A 20,774-nucleotide genomic window follows, 5' to 3' on the forward strand; every position below is an offset into this window, starting at 1 on the left:
TTGTGCTTGTTTTGGTTAGCGTGTGAAGACGCAGCAGGATTCAGAGATGAATAAATCTCATGATATTCGTTATGAGCAAGATTACCATATTGTCTTGGAGTTATTAGGTTAACTATGACTATAGTTGGTATTAGTGGCATTCCTGAGTGAATGACTGTGTGTGTGTGTATTTATGTGAAATATATATGTATTGGTGCAATTGTTGTGATATGGGCAGCATTAGGACGTAATGAGTTCATTATCGTTAGAAATAGTGAAATTGAGTATTGAGTTGTGATAATAGAATTTCATTTGTTGAGATACCATGAGTCTAATATGACCATCGTAATTGGTGATTTAAGATATGGTAGTTTGTGTAGGAATATCTGTGTAATGAATCGTTGAAATCAGTGTGATGAATATTGTGATGATTGTCATGTAAAGCTTGTGTAGGAATATTTGTGTAATGAATAATTGAAATCAATGTTATGAATATATGTGTGTGTGTGTGCACATGCACACACATATATATATATATACAGATTTTATCCAGAGCGGAGGTCCGCTTTGAAATTACGGAGTGAACTTCTAGTTTTGGGTCTCTTTTAAGTCTCATATCCACATCTCGATCGTTCAGTTTTTAGGTACTAGTGTATAGATCATCTTTACAAATTTTCAGCCAAATTGATGATCGTTAAGATATCTAACTCGCTTAAACCAATCGACGGACTGAATCTGTCAACCTGAACCATACTAGCTTTAAGGCAGTTATCAATGCCTTAACAGTCATCAATTTGGCTGAAAATTTTCAAAGACGATATATATACTAGTATCTAAAAATTGAACGGTCGAGATGCGGATATGCGACCTAAAAGCGACCTAAAACTCGAAGTTCACTCTATAATTTCAAAGCGGAACTCCGCTCTGGATATGATCCGTATATATGTACACACACACACAGATATATATATATATATATATATATGTGTGTGTGTGTGTGTGAAAGAAACTTCCCATGACATGGCCTGAAACGCTGCCAAGGGCCCCCATAGACGGTGACACACCACCACCGGCCAAACTCAAAGCCACAACAATCCAACCGTCCAAAATGTTAAGAATACCAAGTAGTGCAACTTTAATACTTGGGTTTTGAACCAACTCAGCCTAGATCGTCGCCACAAGTTCAAACACATTGTTCACCGTGAGTTGACTTTGCTTGTGAATAATCCAAAACCACCATCAAGGGTCGAAGCAGGAAGCTCCTACGAGAAGAACAAGCCTAGTTTAAAGCCCTACCGTCGCCGGAGTTGAAAATTCCGGTCGGATCTCGAAGCTCCAAGCTTTCTCGGCTTTGATATGCTGTTTGGGGGGTTGCCGGAGGAAAAGAAGGGCATGGGGATGACGACAACTTCTGTCTGAGTCAAATAGGGTCGTCCTCGTCGCTGGAGGTGACCAGAGTCGAAAGATGCAATCGGGTTGGACCGGCGGGTTCGGGTTGGGTCGGCCAAATTGCAGAGAGAGAATAGGTTCTGGAAAATTCTAGAAAAGTGACGGAAACTTTCCATTTCATGAAATCCTCTATTTATAGAAAATGTCTGAAAATAGTATGTTTTTTCGCTGACCATAACTTTCTCATACGATCTCCGATTTTCACGTTCTATATATCCACGAACTCGTAGCGACGCACTCTATGACTTTCGTGAAGGAAGTTTTTGGAGAAACCCAACGTATAAAAAATCAGCCTTCGCGCCCCCTAAAATGATGTTTCTTGAATAATTATTCATCCGAAAATAATTTCACTCCATTCCTGAACCACATACTCGCTTGTACCAACAGCCACTGAATTAATTCTGAAAAATTCTCAGAAAATAATAACAAATTTCTGGGGTATTATACATGACATCTACTGCCAAAAACAATTTCACACCTTCCAACTTCAATTAACAGGATTCATAGCCTTGAGACTCCATGAAATTTAGCGCCATCATTCAACCCTTGTGGCCTTGTAGAACATCTCTATGACTACTGTCAACAACTATGTATCTCGGTGAGAGTACAATCCACATTGAGATGATTTTGGGACACAACACGCTGTAAATCGGTGGCCTTGATAGTAAAGACTTCAACTTTGTTGTGGGATTTAATAGTTGCAGTTGAGAAAGGTAAGGTGGACAGATGTGTGGAAGATTCTTCGGCCCAAATTAAAAGCTCTTTTCCATACAAACCACTTTTCTCTTTCTCAGCTTGGACAGTTCTTGAGGAACCACATGAATTATAGATGAGTACAATGCCCTGTGTGAGGAAGAACATCAAATCAAGTGGCTCCCCTTCCCGAATTATATAACTGCTCTCACTATAGATTGCTGGCTTAAGATGTTCACAGATTTTCTTCAATACCAAATCGTCCTTACGTTTAAGCCCCTCGACCTAGGGTTTACATACATTGAAAAAACAAAGAGGAATCTTGTAAGGAACATCGTTAAACTAATTAGTTGACTAAGAAGTATTCTATGGAGAAAAATTAAGTCTGATCATGGCAATTTTATTGAAGTGTGACATTAATTTAAACTAGAGAGCGACTTCAAAAGCAAAAAGAGACAACATGTGTGTGTCTGTCTGCGCGCCCTTTTACTAAATGATCATTTTTTTGTCATTTTAAGAGATTATTTATGGGATCCACTTTTTGATCACATATCGGCATCTCAACCGTTCAGTTCTTAAGACTCATGACCGTTAAGGTATCGAAATAGATTTCTTAAAATGGTAAAAAAAAAAATCCCTCACACACACACATATTAAAAGGAGAGGGTGGTTGATGTTACAACACTAGTTTAATGGACAAAGGATCTTACTTTCTTGAGCTTATCCAAAAAGAGAGTGCACTTGATCTCCACAGCAAAAGTTTTGGCTTCTTTTAAGGAAAGAATTGAAAACATATTCTCCACAATATAATTTTCATCTTCTTTAAGATTTTGTTTCACCGCCAGGTTGATTTTCCTCTCCATTCCATTAGACAGGCCATATTCAGATAATATGGAACGTATTTTTGGTTCTATAGTCATTTCCATCTTCTGTAGGATAGTATCTGATTTGCTAACTTTCTGCATAAATGTCTATCCCAAAACAAGAAGGTTCATTCAGTAAACTGAAACATAAATCGGTGCACAGTATGTCAGTATGATTAACGGACAAGAAAAATTAGACAAAATAATTCAGGTGCATATGTAAGTGTTGTTGTAAAATGAGAGGTTCTTTAAAACACACTTACTTAAGCCTAACCTCAGTTGTTACCACTTATCATTTCCTCAAAGCGTCAGAATCAATTTTGTCTTCAAAAAGTCTTAATAGCGATGATGTTAATGTTTCTTATTGTTGGTTGAAAAATTAATAACCGAACGATCAAGTTATGCACAATGTTTAGACAGGAAAATTACTTCTGGAGGTTGTTATATTTATATTTCCTTAAACTTATTGCGAGGAAATTTAGTATTGAATTCTTTCTTTTTATGATAGAAAATTTAATATTATTTCTAGAACCTATCAGATGAATTATTTACTTTTGAAGAAATGCACATATATATGATCAAGCATTAGGTTGTGATTAACAAATGGAACATGATTTGAAGAAATACACATATATATATAATCACACTTTAGGTTATGATTAACAAATGGAATATGATTAGGATATATACTACGTTCTCCTTTTGTTTTTTTGTTTTGTTTGGAAAATGTTCTCTTCTTTGCCTTTTGATGATTAATGAATTAAAAATGATGCATACAGAATCTCACATCAGTAACTCAGTTCCTTATACAACTCAGTTTTTTTTCTTTTCTTTTTTTGAACCTCATACTTTACCCACTCTTAAAAAAAATAATTCACGTCAGTAACTCAGTTCCTTATACAACTCAGTTTTTTTTTTTTGAACCTCATACTTTACCCACTCTTAAAATAAAATAAAATTCATTAACCCACCATGTTAAACAGAGACAAGCATGACCTGTGACCTACTATTGTATCTATATTATCCCAACTTAACTTCCTGTTAAATGAAAAGACATGTAGATACTTAAAACTATATACTAGTTTTCAATTAATTCTAACGGGTGGAGTTCCACCTAACTTTTCCTTCGCAATACTCGGAGCAGAACAATAGGGTTTCGAAAACAGAGGGGCGGGGTTATGGTTTGTCCAGCGGTGTCCCAACATCGATGACGGCTTTTGCTTGCGTCGGTGTGTGGTGGGCGTTTCCGGACAGGGTGCTGGGAAGGTCGGCTCTGCCTTAGTGGAGTGATCTGGGTCTTTTGGCTTGAGGGGATTTAGGCGATAGCATCAAATTTCTCTTTTCCTTCAGACGACGGCGGTTGGTGGATGGGCAGGCTTCACTCTGGGGTGGAAAGGGGTAGAAAAGTTGAGAGTCAAAGGTTGGTGGTGGGTAGTAGATCCAGGCCTGCGGTGGCGTTGTGGACTGCTCTCTCTTTCATGTTTTCCAGTCTTTTGCATTGTCAATGATCTAGGCTTGGTCCTGTTTTTTCCTGGAGACGATGCAGAGAGCGGCGGTGGAAGGCCACACGGTAGGCTTAGGTGTCTACAAGGGGGTGAGCCGGTGTGGATGGGCTCGGCGCGCGCAATGATTTGCTTGGGGTCCGACGTTGAGGAAATTGGAAGCACATTGCGGTGGCCGAATTCTTTGTTTTATTAGGTTTTTAGGTTTTGGCTTTTGGTTAGTTCTAATAAGTCTCTCCTCAAAGCAAGGGTTTGGTTGTATTGGTTTCATGGTTGTGCCATTGCTATGGTGTCTTTCCCGTGGACGAGTTGGTTCAACTCTGGTTTACTTTTTTTGTCAATTTGCCGACGAGCGATCCTTTACACGTGGTCTGGTACTTTTTGGACACGGTGTTGAAGATGACGACGTCTTCTGTGCTGTTGACTACGGGGTATTACTGGGACTTTCGGGATCACGTGCTCAAGGTAGCCTTGGAAATGGGTGTTTTGTGGTTAGAGTTTGGGCCCATTGGCTTGATGGTATCTGTAACTGCAGTTTTTTTGGGATATTGGTTTATGTTCCCCCCCCCCCCCCCCCCCCCAAATGTATGCGTTTTGGTTGATTGAATGAAAGTTCTATCTCATTCTCAAAAAAAATAATAATAATTCTAACGGGTACTATGACAAATAGAAAAAAAAAAACAACACTAGCTAAATTAAAAAATATATAAAATAATATCCACTATCTACATATAAGGTCACTTTCATTTATTTACTTATAATTAGTGAGTTGTGACCAATTAATTATTTAAAATAATCAATACCATAAATGTTATAAATTTAATTCTTACTCATCACTAACCTGCGTATGCCCCAAGAGATACATAAATAGTACCAAGCCAAATATTGAAAAGAGAACCACAAGCAAGTTTTCCCCTCCATTTGCACTGGTGGCACTGAGGTTCGAACCAAAAGAACTGAAGAGATAAAAAAAACATAAAGTATTACATATAAAAGATACAATCAGTGAAAAAGAATTAGGATACGATGCATTTTAATGAAGAGATAAAAAAACATAAAGTATTACATATAAAAGATACAATCCGTGAAAAATAATTAGGATACGATGCATTTTAATGGTGAGCTGTTAAGACCTTACCAACTACTCCACCCTACATCTTAATTTATCTATTGATATTCCATTGTTGTCCTTAAGTAAATGAAAAATAAAATGATTTAAAAGAAAAATAATGTACGGCAACGTTCAATTTACTGCCGATCACAGTATCAACAACCTAAACAATTATTAGTTATGACAGCTACTGCGAACAGCCCCTTACAAGATCGAGCTCCAATAGCATTAATTCTTGCACCAATAACAAGCTGATCAAACACCAGCGGAGAAGGAAGAGGGAAATAACCACTGATCAAAGCACTCGGCGATCGAGCTTACTGCCGCCCAGCGGATCCAGGTCAGTCTCCAAAGACACATAGGGTAGCAGAAAAAGACCGCACTTATCAAACACACAACCAACTGCCAAAGGCCAGCCAGTGTACAACGCTATGCTCCTAACACCCAGCAAAACCATAACAGATAGCAGGGGTGGAGCCAGAAATTTTTTTCAGGTAATTAAGGCAAGACAATGGCAGGAGGGGAAGAGAGGAAAATTAGAGGGCAGCTATAGATTCTGGAGGCAATTATAAAGATTTTGCCTTGGTTTTGCCATGTTTTTGCCTAATTTTTGCCATTTTCACATACCTTGCCTACACCAAATCAATGTAAACTCAAAAACCCAGTCTAGGCAAGTGCCTAAACCGGGCTCTATGTGAATCCGCCCCTGACAGATAGTGGCGCAAAACATTTGGTTCACCATAATTATGGAAACTATTCAACAAAGCAAAATTTAAATTGAACTACTCCAACATGCCAGGTCTAAAACAACTAGTGTAGAGATCAATTAATTTCAACTTACACAAGCACCTGAATCTGATCATTCTTCCGATCCATTATAACTCTACATAATACTAGAGACGTTATATAGTCCTCCATATCCATAAAATATTCTACGTTGGGTTGTACACGGGTGAATGTCTCTCTCTCTCTCTCTCTCTCGCCCGAGCTCGATGATGCGAGGTCTATGCAAAGGTGACGAAAAGAAAAAGAAAGAACGATGATAAAAAGCTAGGAAAATTAATAACTAAGATCCAAATTGAAGCAAAGGCCTCTACGCTGATAGAGAATGAAGCTTTTTTTAATTTGATCATTTTTGCATGATTGTTCAAATTACAACAAAACTTCATCAGAGAAAAATGTTGGAATTTAATAACTTAGATCCAAAATTGAAGCAAAGGCCTCTACGCCCAGAGAGAGAGAGAGAGAGAGAGAGAGAGAGAGAGAGAGAGAGAGAGAGAGAGAGAGAGAGAGAGAGAGAGAGAGAGAGAGAAGCTTCATTTTCATCATTTTTGCATGAATGTTCAAATGACAACAAAAATTTATCAGAGAAAAATGTTAACGAACAATATGTAAAAAAAAGTCAAAGGCAAGGTGTTATATGTGCAAACCTCATATTTCGTATGCCCCACGATAAACATTGCAAAAACTTTTGTGGAAAATTTGTTGATTTTTGCATGCCGGATTGTAGAGCATCATGAAATACGCCAAAATCGAATACTTGTTTATTTGGGGGATTTGCAGGGCACGAGTTCTCTAAAAGTGTGAGATTTCTGTATGTATTTTGAACACATGAAGTACTAAATTCACATCCATCTTCAATTCTGCAAGCATGTCCCCAACACTCTATCTCTCTTTGGATGGTGAAAAAATACCAAAATGCTCCGAACATCTAATTAAAAGAACAAAAAAATGAATAAGTTTATTAAATGTAGTCATAGGTGCAAAATATCAATCAAATGCATAGTTTTTTAGGGATTGTAAAGGACAAATAAATCTGAAAGATAATATTAAATATACCTTTTTAATATTAATATTAAATATCTAAGTTTAAAACATGTAACTGAGATTTGTCCCTCATAGTCCATTAGGTAATTAATATCATTTAGTCAATGAACTATGTGAAATAAATGAATAATTTTACATGGTAGTTAAATTGTAGAAGATAAAATTTTATTTGATTGATAAAATTGAATGACTAAATGATGTACGATTAATTACTCTTATGAAGAGATTCATCTCTAAATGATGATGTAAGATTAAATCATCGATCATACTATAGTCAGAGATGAAGTGTAAATATAAAAAAATGAAAATAATTAAGAAAGATTGAAAATAAGGTTGCTAAGATTTTTCTTTGTAATTGAATATCATTTAAGAGTAAAGCTAGATAATCCATCATTTTGGACACCATATGCATGGTATTTTAAGTGGCAGCCTGGCAGGTCATGTAGCAGAAAGCCCTAAGAGAATTTCATTAAATGATATAGTTGTGTCACATCAGCTGTTACATAAAAAATGGGATGATGCAGATGGTACCCAAAAAAATCGTTCACCTAATATTATTCTTTTGCAGTCTATATATCTATTCGAACTGTAACTCAACATGTTAGAACATCTTGATAGAATGGTTAAAATAAGTAGTGATACGATATAGACGTACATGGCTGGCAATAATGTACCCAAACATATTGACGACGATTGACGACCACTTTGGATTGTTGACGACAATTGAGGACCATTTTGTGAACCTGTCTCTCCTATCACCAATTCTTGCCGTGTTAATTTCCTTAAACAATACAAAGATGGGGAAAATTCGGGGAAAATATTGCGATGCAATAAGGGAGTTGAGAAACGTCATTGTCTTCAAAGAGTTGGAGCCCCTCATCTTTGGAAGAAAAATTAAAATTGCAACCTGCGCGCGCAATAGAATTTCCCGCTTAAGCACGTTGAATTGAGCTAGTTAATTAGTATTCAATATGTACTGTGAAAATTATAGAGTTTATTCCAGCTGCCTGGAAGGCTTACTTGAGGAATAGGAAGAATAGACACCGTGTCACTTGCTAGCCTCAGCATTTTCCTACGGGAAGGGGACTTCCCCCAGCCTTCCTTAATGAGAAGACAGTCAACTTGAATGAGAGAATGAATAGTTTGTATTGATGTTTAACAGAAGAATATGGTATACAAAACTTATTTCATATTCTTACACAGAAGATGTAAATATATATACACTAATCCTAAGAGACAAATCTGATAAAGATCCACATAACATGCAGACATGCTTTTCCATGTTTTGTGGTTCCTTTTCCATGATTTGTGGTTCCTTGCATTTTCCTAACAACTCACGCTAACACTCCCCCTCAAGTTGGCGCATATACATCAACCATGCCCAACTTGCTTAGTGAGTCATAAAATGCCTTCCTAGAAACTCCTTTGGTAAGTATATCTGCAAGTTGCTCTTCAGTTGGAACAAAAGGAAAGCTAATAATTTTGGCATCTAGCTTCTCCTTTATAAAGTGACGATCAACCTCCACATGCTTAGTACGATCATGTTGTACTGGATTCTGTGATATGTCAATGGCTGCCTTGTTATCACAATACAACTGCATAGTACTTTCGAGTTTGAAACCCAGATCACGTAATAGATTTCTCAGCCACAACAATTCACACACTCCGTGAGCCATACCTCTATACTCGGCCTCAGCACTAGATCGTGCCACAACTTTCTGTTTCTTACTCTTCCATGTAACCAAATTACCTCCTACAAATGTAAAGTAACCTGATGTTGACCTCCTGTCTGTAATATTTCCAGCCCAATCTGCATCTGTAAAGCCACAAACCTCAAGGATGTTGTTGTGTTTAGAAAACAATACTCCCCTTCCTGGAGCTGACTTCAGGTACTTTAAAATTCTCATAACAGCATCCATGTGACTCTCACTTGGGTTATGCATGAACTGACTCACCACACTCACTGCATATGCAATATCTGGTCTAGTATGAGCCAAATAAATTAAGCGCCCTACTAACCTCTGATAGCAAGCTCGATCAGTAGGTACTTGATCTGGATACTCAGCTAAACAATGATTCTGCTCAATAGGAGTATCTATAGGTCTACAATCCAACAAACCTGTTTCTGTTAGCAAGTCAAGAACGTACTTCCTCTGGCACAGGTAGATCCCTTCTCTCCCCCTGGCTACCTCAATTCCTAAGAAGTACTTAAGTTCACCTAAGTCCTTCATCTCAAACTCAGAGGCTAGCTGTCTCTGCAGTCTATCCATCTCAACAGTATCATTGCCGGTGATTACCATATCATCCACATAGATAATTAGAGCTGTTACCTTCCCTTGTTGATGCTTGAGAAACAAGGTATGATCTGAGTTGCTCTGTTTGTAACCAACCTTTCGCATGAATTGTGAAAATCTCCCAAACCAAGCACGAGGCGATTGTTTGAGACCATACAGAGACTTTCTCAACTTGCATACAAAATCACCAGGAGAAGCAGCTACATACCCAGGTGGAAGGCTCATGTACACTTCCTCGGTTAACTCTCCATGAAGAAATGCATTCTTGACATCGAACTGTCGGAGTGGCCAGTTTAAATTAGCAGCAAACGAAAGAAGAACTCGAATAGTGTTCATCTTGGCAACAGGAGCAAACGTTTCATCATAGTCTATACCATACGTCTGAGTAAACCCCTTTGCTACAAGGCGTGCTTTGTACCGATTCACTGATCCATCTGCATTATGCTTCACGGTAAACACCCAACGACACCCTACAGCCTTCTTGCCTTGTGGTGGAGGCACAAGTTGCCAAGTATTGCTCTTCTGTAACGCCTCCATCTCTTCCTCCATTGCCTTCCTCCACTTTGGATCCCCCAATGCATCCTGCACTTTGTTAGGTACTGATACAGCAGATATTTGATTCACAAAAGATTCATATGACTTAGACAACCTCCTAGTGGACATATAATTGGCTACTGGGTATTTTGATTTGGCAGTAAGAGTAGGTTCATATCTTTTGGCTGATTGACCCCGAGTGATCCTATTTGGTAACACATATTGCCCAACATTAGACTCATTACTACTAGTACTAGTGGGTGGACATACCTCAAATGAGTGATCTTCAGTACCAGGAAGTTGTGGGTCAGGGGTAGAAGCAATGGTAGGAGGGACAGTTGTGTCTTCAACATCATTTTCAGCCATAGAAACTGGTGCTTGGATGTTTGGAGCTTCAGCTTCTGGAGACGCCGAGCTAATGGTCTCAACTGGATCAGTCAAAATACCACCTGCTTCTTCTCCTCCTTCTGATTCCTCCCCCTCTCCATGATACAGCTCTTCAAAAAATGAATTCTTCCCCTGAAGAGCTGTATCTGAAGAGGAAAAGTAACTCATGTCCTCAAAGAAAGTAACATCCATAGTGACATAGTACTTCCTAGTAGGTGGATGAAAGCACTTGTACCCTTTCTGATACCCTCCGTAGCCAACAAACACACACTTAAGTGCCCGAGCATCCAATTTAGACCTCTGGTTCTTAGGAACATGGACAAAAGCAACACAACCAAAGACACGAGCTGGAAGATTATGAAATGAAGGTAAGGAGACATGAGATGCAAGAACCTCAAATGGGATTTTTCCCTGAAGGACACTAGAGGGAAGACGATTGATAAGATGGGAGGAAGCATATACAGCATCGCCCCAAAGATACTTAGGCATATGGGCACTAAAGAGAAGGGCACGAGCCATATCAAGTAAATGACGGTTTTTCCTTTCAGACACTCCATTTTGTTCAGGTGTTTGTGGACATGTGGTTTGGTGAACAATCCCATGGGTGTTAAAAAACTCTTGGAAAACATGATTAACATATTCCCCCCCATTGTCAGAACGAAGGACTTTAATGGTGCTATGGTACTGTGTTTGAACAAGAGTACGAAAAGTTTGGAAAGCTGGAAAGACTTCATCTTTGGTTTTAAGAAGAGCAACCCATGACAATCTCGTACAATCATCAATAAACAACACAAAATATCGCATACCAGATACAGTGGGCTCTCTAGAAGGTCCCCAAACATCAGAATGAATCAACTCAAAAGGAATAACACTTTTATGAGACACTCTAGGAGAATAAGTTGCACGATGACTCTTGGCCAAAACACATGTTTCACAACGTAAAGCAGACTCATTCACACCAATAAACAGAGTAGGCATGGTTGTTTTCATAAGACTAAATGAAGGATGCCCTAAACGGCGATGCCACAACCAAATTTCACTTATCTTATCAGAATTTGAAGTCAAAGCGACTCGGGACTGTGCTCCTGGTTTCTCTCCTGCGTATGTCTGATCTAGATGGAACAACCTGCCCCTCAAATACCCCCGACCCATTATCTCCCTAGTGAGAAGATCCTGAAAAATCACATACATAGGATAAAAGGTTACAGAGCATTTAGACTCAGTATTTATCTGTGGAACAGATATCAAGTGATGAGACAAGTCAGGTACATATAACACATTATGAAGCTCTAAAGTTGGAGTAATACGCACTGACCCTGACCCTAACACAGGAAAAGCCTCACCATTGGCGTTGGTGACATAGGACACTGGTGGGGAAGACAAGTCAGTAAAATACGATTTATCATAAGTCATATGATCGGAGGCACCAGAATCAATAATCCATGTATCAGAACCAACAAAGTTAGAAACCTTTAAAGCCATGCCAATCTTACCATGATTAGCAATAGATGTTGTAGCCCTACTTACTGTATGATGATCTTGTCCAGCCACTCCATAGAAATCCGGTTCTTGGATCAATTGAACAGTAGCTGTTTTCGCCTTAGGATGATAACCTTGCCTTGTAGGTTTAAGATGCGGGTTCAGCATCCAACAAGTCTGTCGAACATGCCCGACATGATTGCAATAAGAACATTGCAGACGAGTGCGATTGAGAAAGCCTAGTGGAGATTCTTGCTGATGAAGTGGGATTGATCTCAGCTGTTGGAAAAAAGGTGTAGAATTAGGAATTTGCATTTTTTTTTTTTTTTTTTTTTTTTTTTTTTTAACTTCTTTTTGGCTCCCACGTGACTTCTTCTCCCTTTAATGAAGAAAAGATAACCCTTTCTTTTCTTTTCTTCTCCTCTTCTCCTTTTTGTCTCCCACACGTCCTCTTTTCTCTCACCCAACAAAAGTGGAACAATAATAAGAAAAGAAAAGGTAAGATGAATGGTGGGCACGGGTGGAATTGATGGGAAATAATAAGAAAAGAAAAAAAAAAGATGAATGGTGGGCACGGGTGGGAAAGGCAAGATGAATGGTGGGCACGACTGGGATTGATGGGAAATAATAGGGCTACAACAAGATGAATGGTGGGCACGGTCACGGAACAAAAATAAGAAAGAAAAACAGTGGAGGTGAGATAAATGAAAGAAGAAAAAAAAAAGGGCGGTTGAAACTTGAAAGTGCAGCCCGTCCGCCTCCTCTTCTTTTCTTCTCAAGAATGGCTGGTTGGGGATGTCGAGTCGAGGACTAGAGCACAGCTGCAGATGGATTATGTTTGAAACTGAGATGGAACTGCAGTTAGCTCAGTTGGCTGGAAGGGGCCGAAAAAGACGAACTGGACAAGCTGATCTTTGGCGCCGGAGGAAGACGAAGGCGGTCTGGAGAGACGAGGCCGGTCTTGAAAGTGAAGCTGATGTAGAAAGGTGAAGTCAACCTTGAAAGGAACAGACAACCTGATCTGGGCAGGGTGGATGGCGCTGCTTCTGGTGAAAAGGACGACTCCGATCTGGGCAGATGAAGGATGGCGCCGCTTCTTGGAGAAAACTGGAATGATGATCGGAGAAGGTTGACGATGATCGTCGAAGTCCAAGAAGAAGATGATCAGATCGTTCTTGGACGGACGTTGATGCAAGGAAGATCCTCTCGGATCGATGCTCTGATACCAAGTCAACTTGAATGAGAGAATGAATAGTTTGTATTGATGTTTAACAGAAGAATATGGTATACAAAACTTATTTCATATTCTTACACAGAAGATGTAAATATATATACACTAATCCTAAGAGACAAATCTGATAAAGATCCACATAACATGCAGACATGCTTTTCCATGTTTTGTGGTTCCTTTTCCATGATTTGTTATTCCTTGCATTTTCCTAACAACTCACGCTAACAAAGATATATTCTGATTAGATAACGAACATCTCCCAATGATCGAAAAAAAAGAGCTGCTATCTTCACTCTGTTGTCCAACACGAGACACTTGGTGTTCTCGTTGATAAGAGGAGCATACAGAAACAGAGGATCCAGTAACAAATACAGCATAGATGATACGGCAAATAATAATCCATCATGATTGGAATCATCCAGTAGTTGTAATGGTGGAAAAACAACCATTATTATTGCGCAGACTGTTAGAGGTACACCAAATGAAGTAGGGTTCTTTGATAATTCTCTGACCAAGAAAGAGCAAACATAATTAAATCTCATGGGAAAATATGATTAGAATCAGGAAAAAAACTTATATATATTATAGCCACTTAGCTACAGAAGCTACACTATTACGTTGTAAAAATAAATACGTACTGAAGCTATTGCATGGAGCTGGTACAATATTTGATGAGATCGAAGTTATTAAAAAAAAAACAAGAACAAAATTATAGAATAGTATCTTAGAGTAGTTAAAACAAACTAAAGTTGGATTGCCAGCGATCTCTACTAGCTAGTTGACGAAGAAATTCTCGATCATCAGACTCCTCCATCATTGAAGTATTTGAAGCTGTATATTTAGTTATCTTGATTGATAATTAAAAATAAGAGGTTTTACTGCGAATTCCATCAAATCATTAAGAGAGCTCGCAGAAAATTGGATTAGTGGCTTATCCCAAGAGGTTAGAAAGGACTCAAAAGAGAGATTGCTGAAAAGGAAGATGACAAAGGTAGTGGGCTGCGGCTGTGACCTTTATGAGAAAATTACTGGTCACTACCTGTACTTTTAGGGCGTCGACAGTTCAGTCTATGCTATCCTAATTTCAACAAGTTACTCCTCAGACATTCAAATCTCACACAATTTGGTCCAAAATGACTATTTTGCCCCTCACTTCCTCTTTTTATTTATGTTTTCTCTCCTCTCCCCTCATTTCTTCTAAAATTCATAATTAATTCATATGAACTCCGATTTTTGCGTTCCTTATATGCACGAGATCGTATCGATGAACTCTACAACTTTTATGAAGGAAGTTTTTCCAAATTTTGTATGTATAAACAGTCAATTTTCACGACCGCCCCCTAAATAACACACACACACACACTCTCTCTCTCTCTCTCTCTCTCTCACTATGCACATTTCAACCCAAGACATATCGAATATTTGAATTATGAATATTGAGACTATTTCATAAGTAGTTGTACGAGAAATTCGGTTTTGTATCGATTTTATTTTCGAAACAAACGTTATTTAGGGGGGGTCATGAGAATTGACTTTTATACATACAAAATTTGGAAAAACTTCCTTCATGAAAGTTGTAGATCTCATTGATACGATCTCGTGCATGTATGGAATGCAAAAATCAGAGTTTGTATGAATTAATTATGAATTTTAGAAGAAAGGGAATTTTCGAAACGAACGTTATTTAGGGGGTAGTGAAAATTGACTTTTATACATACAAAATTTGGAAAAATTTTCTTCATGAAAGTTGTAGATCTCGTCAATACAATCTTGTGCATATATGGAAAGGAAAAATCAGAGTTTGTATGAATTAATTATGAGTTTTAGAGGAAAGGGGATTTTCGAAACGAATGTTATTTGGGGGGGGGTCGTGGAAATTGACTTTTTATACATAAAAAATTTGGAAAAACTTTCCTCATAAAAGTTGTAGAGCTCATTGATACGATCTCGTACATGTATGGAACGTAAATATCGGAGTTCGTATGAATTAATTATGAATTTTAGAAGAAGGGGGGGGGAGAGGAGAGAAAAATAAAAAATAAAAAGAGGAAGGGAGGGGCACAATAGTCATTTTGGACCAAATTGTGTGAGATTTGAATGTTTGAGGAGTAACTTGTTGAAATTAGGATAGCAGGGACTGAACTGTCGACGCCCTAAAAGTACAGGGAGTGACCAGTAATTTCCCCTTTATATATATATATATATATGTATTACAATTTTTTTTTTTAAGAATAAGATAATACCATTAATAAAAAAAAGATTACAACGCATTGGAATCACCAGTTGGGGTATAATACCGCAACACATATTCCCACCATGATCACTAGCTACGGGTCCGTCCCTCTACGAGACATCCATGAGCCGAAAGAGCCCAATCCCTAACCAAGTTTTACGCCCATAATTGCGGGCTATAATAGAAGTTAACCAATCCCGAGTTTCACGATACGACCTCGCCACCAACATCAAGACTAACTGCTCCACCCTCTTCAATATCGTGTCCCAAGGCCAGACCACGTGTAAGGGCCATTCACCATCACATTGATAACCAGAAAGCACCAATAATTTAACAAGTAGTCCTCAGGGAGAACACCATAAAAATGGCACAGCAAGAATAAGACTCCCAAACCCTAGCTCAAGTGAGTAGGGACTTATTATCAAACCTAAAAAACCAACAAAGAAAATCCTAAAAATAACCGAAAAGACACTAATGCAATCAACTTTACTTCCCATTGAAGACACCAACAGCAACCCAAAAATTCTCACCACCAGAGATATGTAAGCAACTGCAACATCCCTTCCACCAATTCCTTCGCGCACCACCAACTTACCACTCACCCAGCAACCCCAGCTTTGCCAACCCCCCAAAGACGCCCGACCTTGAGTCTTAAACCACCAACCCAGATTGGCCCCGAACCACCTCTGCCACCAACCCTCTCAACCTGCAAACCGCCACCCAACCTCCACCCAAGATCCATCAGAGGATGCCCCAAACCACCTACACAGCCACCGTAGAGAACTCCATCCCCGATCGAATGCCAACACGATCCAACCTATGGTTCATGTTCCAATCGGATTTGCCGCCGCTACCATCCAAAAAGAAGAAAAACTGATCACAAACTCCTTACCTACACCTACCATAACACGTTGGAGAATAGCCCAAACCCGTCCGGCAGCATCCACCTTACCCCGCCAAAGCCAAAGGCCTGCGTAGGCACAGGGACGCCGTCGGACTAGCAACCCAGCAAACCCTAGATGCGTTAAGTTTTTCCTCCAATATTTGTGGAGCAGTTTGTTCGTATTACAAAATTTCTTAATTATAGGGTTAGTAGTGAAATATTTGATTAAAAGTTCTATAGTAGGGTGAAGTAAATAGATGGTTGGGTGGCAATAGCTTAGGGATGGCAATAATCCCCATAGGGTAGGGTACCCGTCGGGTATTCGACCCTAATGGGGAGAAATTTGGGGGAAATCGGGTAACGGGGATGGGGATTCCCAGTATTTGATGCGCTTTTAGCAAGCGCATAATTTAACCCTGAAAATATCGTTAGTAGTATAAGCAAATAGGGATCGTTCTATCCGGGGATTGAGGGTACACTTGTAACTGTGAAACAAATAAAGAAAAGTATTATTTACAAAAATAAAATAAAGAATATAAATATATACAATTGTATAAACAAATAAAGAATTAAAATAATAAAGTATTATTTACAAAAATAAAATAAAGAATAAATATATACAAGTAAACACAAATAAGGGGGGGATTAGGATTCTTAAAATTAAAATTAAAATAAATAAAATAAAGAAAACGTAAAAACATATATACAAGGGTGGAACGCAAGGAACAAAGATCAAAACCACATCCATATGTAAGAAATCCAATTACAATTCCTATAGTTGATTTTAAATGTCATGAGAGAGGAGTTGATCATGTGAAACATTCGAAAGCAAATGATTTCCCATATTTTACTTTTCAATGCTAATTAACCTAAGCGAAAGCACCTAGATTAATCCTATCAAACATGCAATCAAGCCCTAGAAAGCTAGTCAATCATGACATGTTCAACGCATTAGACATAGAGAAAGGCTATCAACTCAAGTGTACAACTTAGTATGGAAAAGTCCACCTAATTGCAATCCTCTTTAATTAAATTTGGTCTTTGCACAAAACCTTTACTACTTTGATTCAAGTTTACACAAAACGAAAAGTCGATTTCATGTTCTTAAACCTAGCACCAATTACATGCAAATCCTATAAGTGTCGACCCAAATAAGATAAACATATAAAAGTTTTCTGTAAAGCAAATTTAATTGAACAAACTCACATAAGCAACTTAGAATCACAATTATAGAATTCGAAAACTTTATTTAAACATAGAAATTGGGCTTAAACTTTGCCCTTAACATTATTTGTTAACTAAAATTCATAGTTTTACAAAATCAAACAAAGAAAACAAGAGAAATTACAAGGAAAAAGATAGAATTACACCATGAAGGGAGTGGATGATGAAGAGCTTGAAACATTGATCTTGAATCTTTAAAGCAAGACTTCACTATCACGGCACAAGGTGGATGATGATGGCTAGGAGGCTTCATGGCTTCTTCTTCTCTTCTTCTCTTTGCTTAAAAATGTAGAAACTTAAAACTAGAGGATGGAGAGAAAAATGGAAAGGAAATGGAGAGACAAAGAAGATGAGATGGATGAAGGAATTGGTGTTTAGGAAATGGTGACTAAGGAAAATGGAGAGGAAATGGTGAGACAAGGAGATGAAATGGATGAAGGAATTGGTGACTAAGGAAAATGGAGAGGAAATGGTGAGACAAGAAGATGAAATGGATGAAGGAATGTGTTATGAAATGGTGAATTGGTCTCTATTTATAGGCTTCCAAGCAACACTATTTGGCCTTTAAACAAATCATAATGGGTTAGGTTTGAGCACTTAAACACTTGGTGGATTTGTTAGGTGAGAGCACTTAAACACTTAGTGGATTTGTTAGGTGAGATCACTTTCTCTTCCTTTATTCCTTTAATTTTTATCTCCACTAAGAACTCAGTTTTAGCCTTTGACTTCTTCATATGAAATGTTCCACTATGAGTGTAGATCATTGTGGTAAAATTTCAGAATGTATTGCCATGTGGTTGGGCCGAAAATGCTGCTGGACCTCTTACAGGTCCAGTTTTCCGGTTTTGCTTCTGTAGAGAATTGGGCTGATTGTTTGAAGGCCTTCCACTCATATTTTTCTCTGGCACTCTTCATAAGAAATGATCCTTTGGGTGTCTAGAATGGATCTGGAAGGTTTCAGCTCATTTGAAGTTCATTTGGTCAGGCGGCCGCTCCTTCTTCTTTGCTTGGCTTGGTTTCTCCTAGCCGGAGTAGGAATATGTGTAAAATTGATCTTTTAGAACATTTCCATTTTTCTCCATCATTTCCAGGTAATTATGGACCTAACGCTCATTTCACCTTCATCTACTCCAATGTACCTAAAAATAGAAATTGAATTAAAAATCGATTTAGTTAAGGAATTAACTAAGCAAAATGTGAGGAATTAACTATTAAAATATCACATTAAAATGCTCCTATCAAATTCCCCCACACTTAGCTTTTGCTAGTCCCTTAGCAAAACAAAACAAAAAAAAATCCAAAACAGAACAAAAACTTGACAAAAAAGCAAGTAAATGACTCTATTGCTCCTAACTGTTGTCTCAGAGACTCCAAACTCATGGCTTTCACGTTAAACACTTAATCAAAATCACAAAGATAATTCCATGGTTAATAAATGTGTGACATTCATATGACTAAGCAAGATATGGAGAACTTAAGTTATACAGTGAATGATAGCATGTTTCGAACAAGTCCAATCCAAACTCACAGGGCATACTCTCGATTTTTCTCTCAGAAATGGCTATGCTTAAAAGCTTCACACTCAAGTATATGCAAGAGAACAAATTGTAAGGCAACAAACAGCTTGCATATTTCATCAATAAACACATTTTGTGAAGAATTTTTAAAGACCTCATGAAATGACTAAGTGCACAAATGGACCTAAACCATAAGCTCGACTGCGTAACTGACTCCACTAACCAAAGACTGCCCATCTCAAGGATCAAGTCAGCACTTAAAACAGGTTGTAATGGGGCTAAGCTAGGGTTTTCGAAATGAAGATTAAGGTTACAAAAAATCCTAAGGACCTAGCAGAGCATATAAGGACCACCTTATGTCATCATTTTTGTAGACCAAATATCATTGTTTTGGGCCAAACCTTCACTCTAACCAACATGGGAATGGACAAAGGCATAATTTTCAACTTTGAGCCTTCTACAAATTTGCAAGTCCAAAACCACACTTCAACATTTTCCCAAGAGTTTTCTTTTCAATTTTTCTTCTCTTTTGCCGCTTTTCTTTCTTTCTTTTTTTTTTTTTTTTTTTTTTTTTTTTTTTTTTTTCAAGGCAAAATTTTCTTCTTTTTTTTCTTGGATTTTTCCCACCCCATACTTGTCTTTCATCGTCACCCCTACATACTATGTCATGCTCTACTAAGTCCTTAAGACAAGGGTAGAGATATCCTGTACTAAGCTCATGGTAGGGTAGTGAGGGTGACGAAACAAAGGTTTTCAACGTAGGCTCAAAGGGGTTCATTCTAAGGAGTCCCACGACGGGCACAATTGGGGACACATGCTTGTTTGGCTTTGGTGGTTACCCTAATGCCTTCTATCCTATCCAGGATCAGTGCATATTATGGCATACAAGTTTTGACAGTCACAACAGCCGAGTTCTAGTACTCTCTAGTCCATTAAAATCTATGGCACATGATCATTGGATTTTCAAAGAAAGATGAGGTTTTGCAAATACAGCCACGAAATTCTAGAATTATCAGTATGCATTCAAAAAGAAAGTATTTTAGCTCAACAGCTCACTTGGGTCAAATGAATCAGACTTAATCCTAGCATGCTTAATGAACCAAGTTACAATCCTATCTCAAATCTTCATACAAGCATCACAATGTCGATTAACCACAGAATTCAATTAAGTCCTATTTTGATTGTAAAAACCTTCAGCCATGAATTCGGAGACATGTTCATCCTAGACGGTAGGAGCATCCTAAGACTCAAACAAACAAAAACACTCTAAAACCAACAAATTTTTTTTTTTTTTTAAATTAATTTAATTTCAACACTTAGGTACGGGAACAGGGAGTCTCGATGTGCAATGGGACTGAAACAGCTACCCTTTTTCAAGACTATGTTTAATCCAATATACCTTAGTGTATCACAACATCAACTAAAAACACAATAAAAACACAATCCAACATCAACTATTTTTCAATTTTTTTTTTTTTTTTTATATACTAACTACTAAAAACACAATAAAGCAATAATCCTTCCCCCATACTTAATTCATGCATTGTCCTCAATGTATAAACAAATAT

The 20,774-nt window shown here is 38.0% G+C and overlaps 1 protein-coding gene across 1 annotated transcript in view; it reads right to left on the bottom strand.

Annotated features, from left to right (window-relative positions):
• Positions 1-1,986: 1,986 nt before the first annotated feature.
• The window catches only part of LOC112194145 (cyclic nucleotide-gated ion channel 1), a 30,547-nt gene continuing 11,759 nt past the window's right edge, over positions 1,987-20,774 (bottom strand). The window contains exons 8-14 of the mRNA XM_024334395.2: positions 13,581-13,856; positions 8,445-8,538; positions 8,080-8,331; positions 7,028-7,308; positions 5,328-5,442; positions 2,832-3,092; positions 1,987-2,406 (exon numbers count right to left, since the gene is read on the bottom strand). Coding sequence (XP_024190163.2) covers positions 2,008-2,406; positions 2,832-3,092; positions 5,328-5,442; positions 7,028-7,308; positions 8,080-8,331; positions 8,445-8,538; positions 13,581-13,856 — 1,678 coding nt within the window. The 3' untranslated portion in view covers positions 1,987-2,007. The remainder of the gene's footprint in view (positions 2,407-2,831; positions 3,093-5,327; positions 5,443-7,027; positions 7,309-8,079; positions 8,332-8,444; positions 8,539-13,580; positions 13,857-20,774) is intronic.

The sequence above is a fragment of the Rosa chinensis genome, chromosome 3, assembly GCF_002994745.2.
Source record: "Rosa chinensis cultivar Old Blush chromosome 3, RchiOBHm-V2, whole genome shotgun sequence".
Lineage (NCBI taxonomy): Eukaryota > Viridiplantae > Streptophyta > Magnoliopsida > Rosales > Rosaceae > Rosa > Rosa chinensis.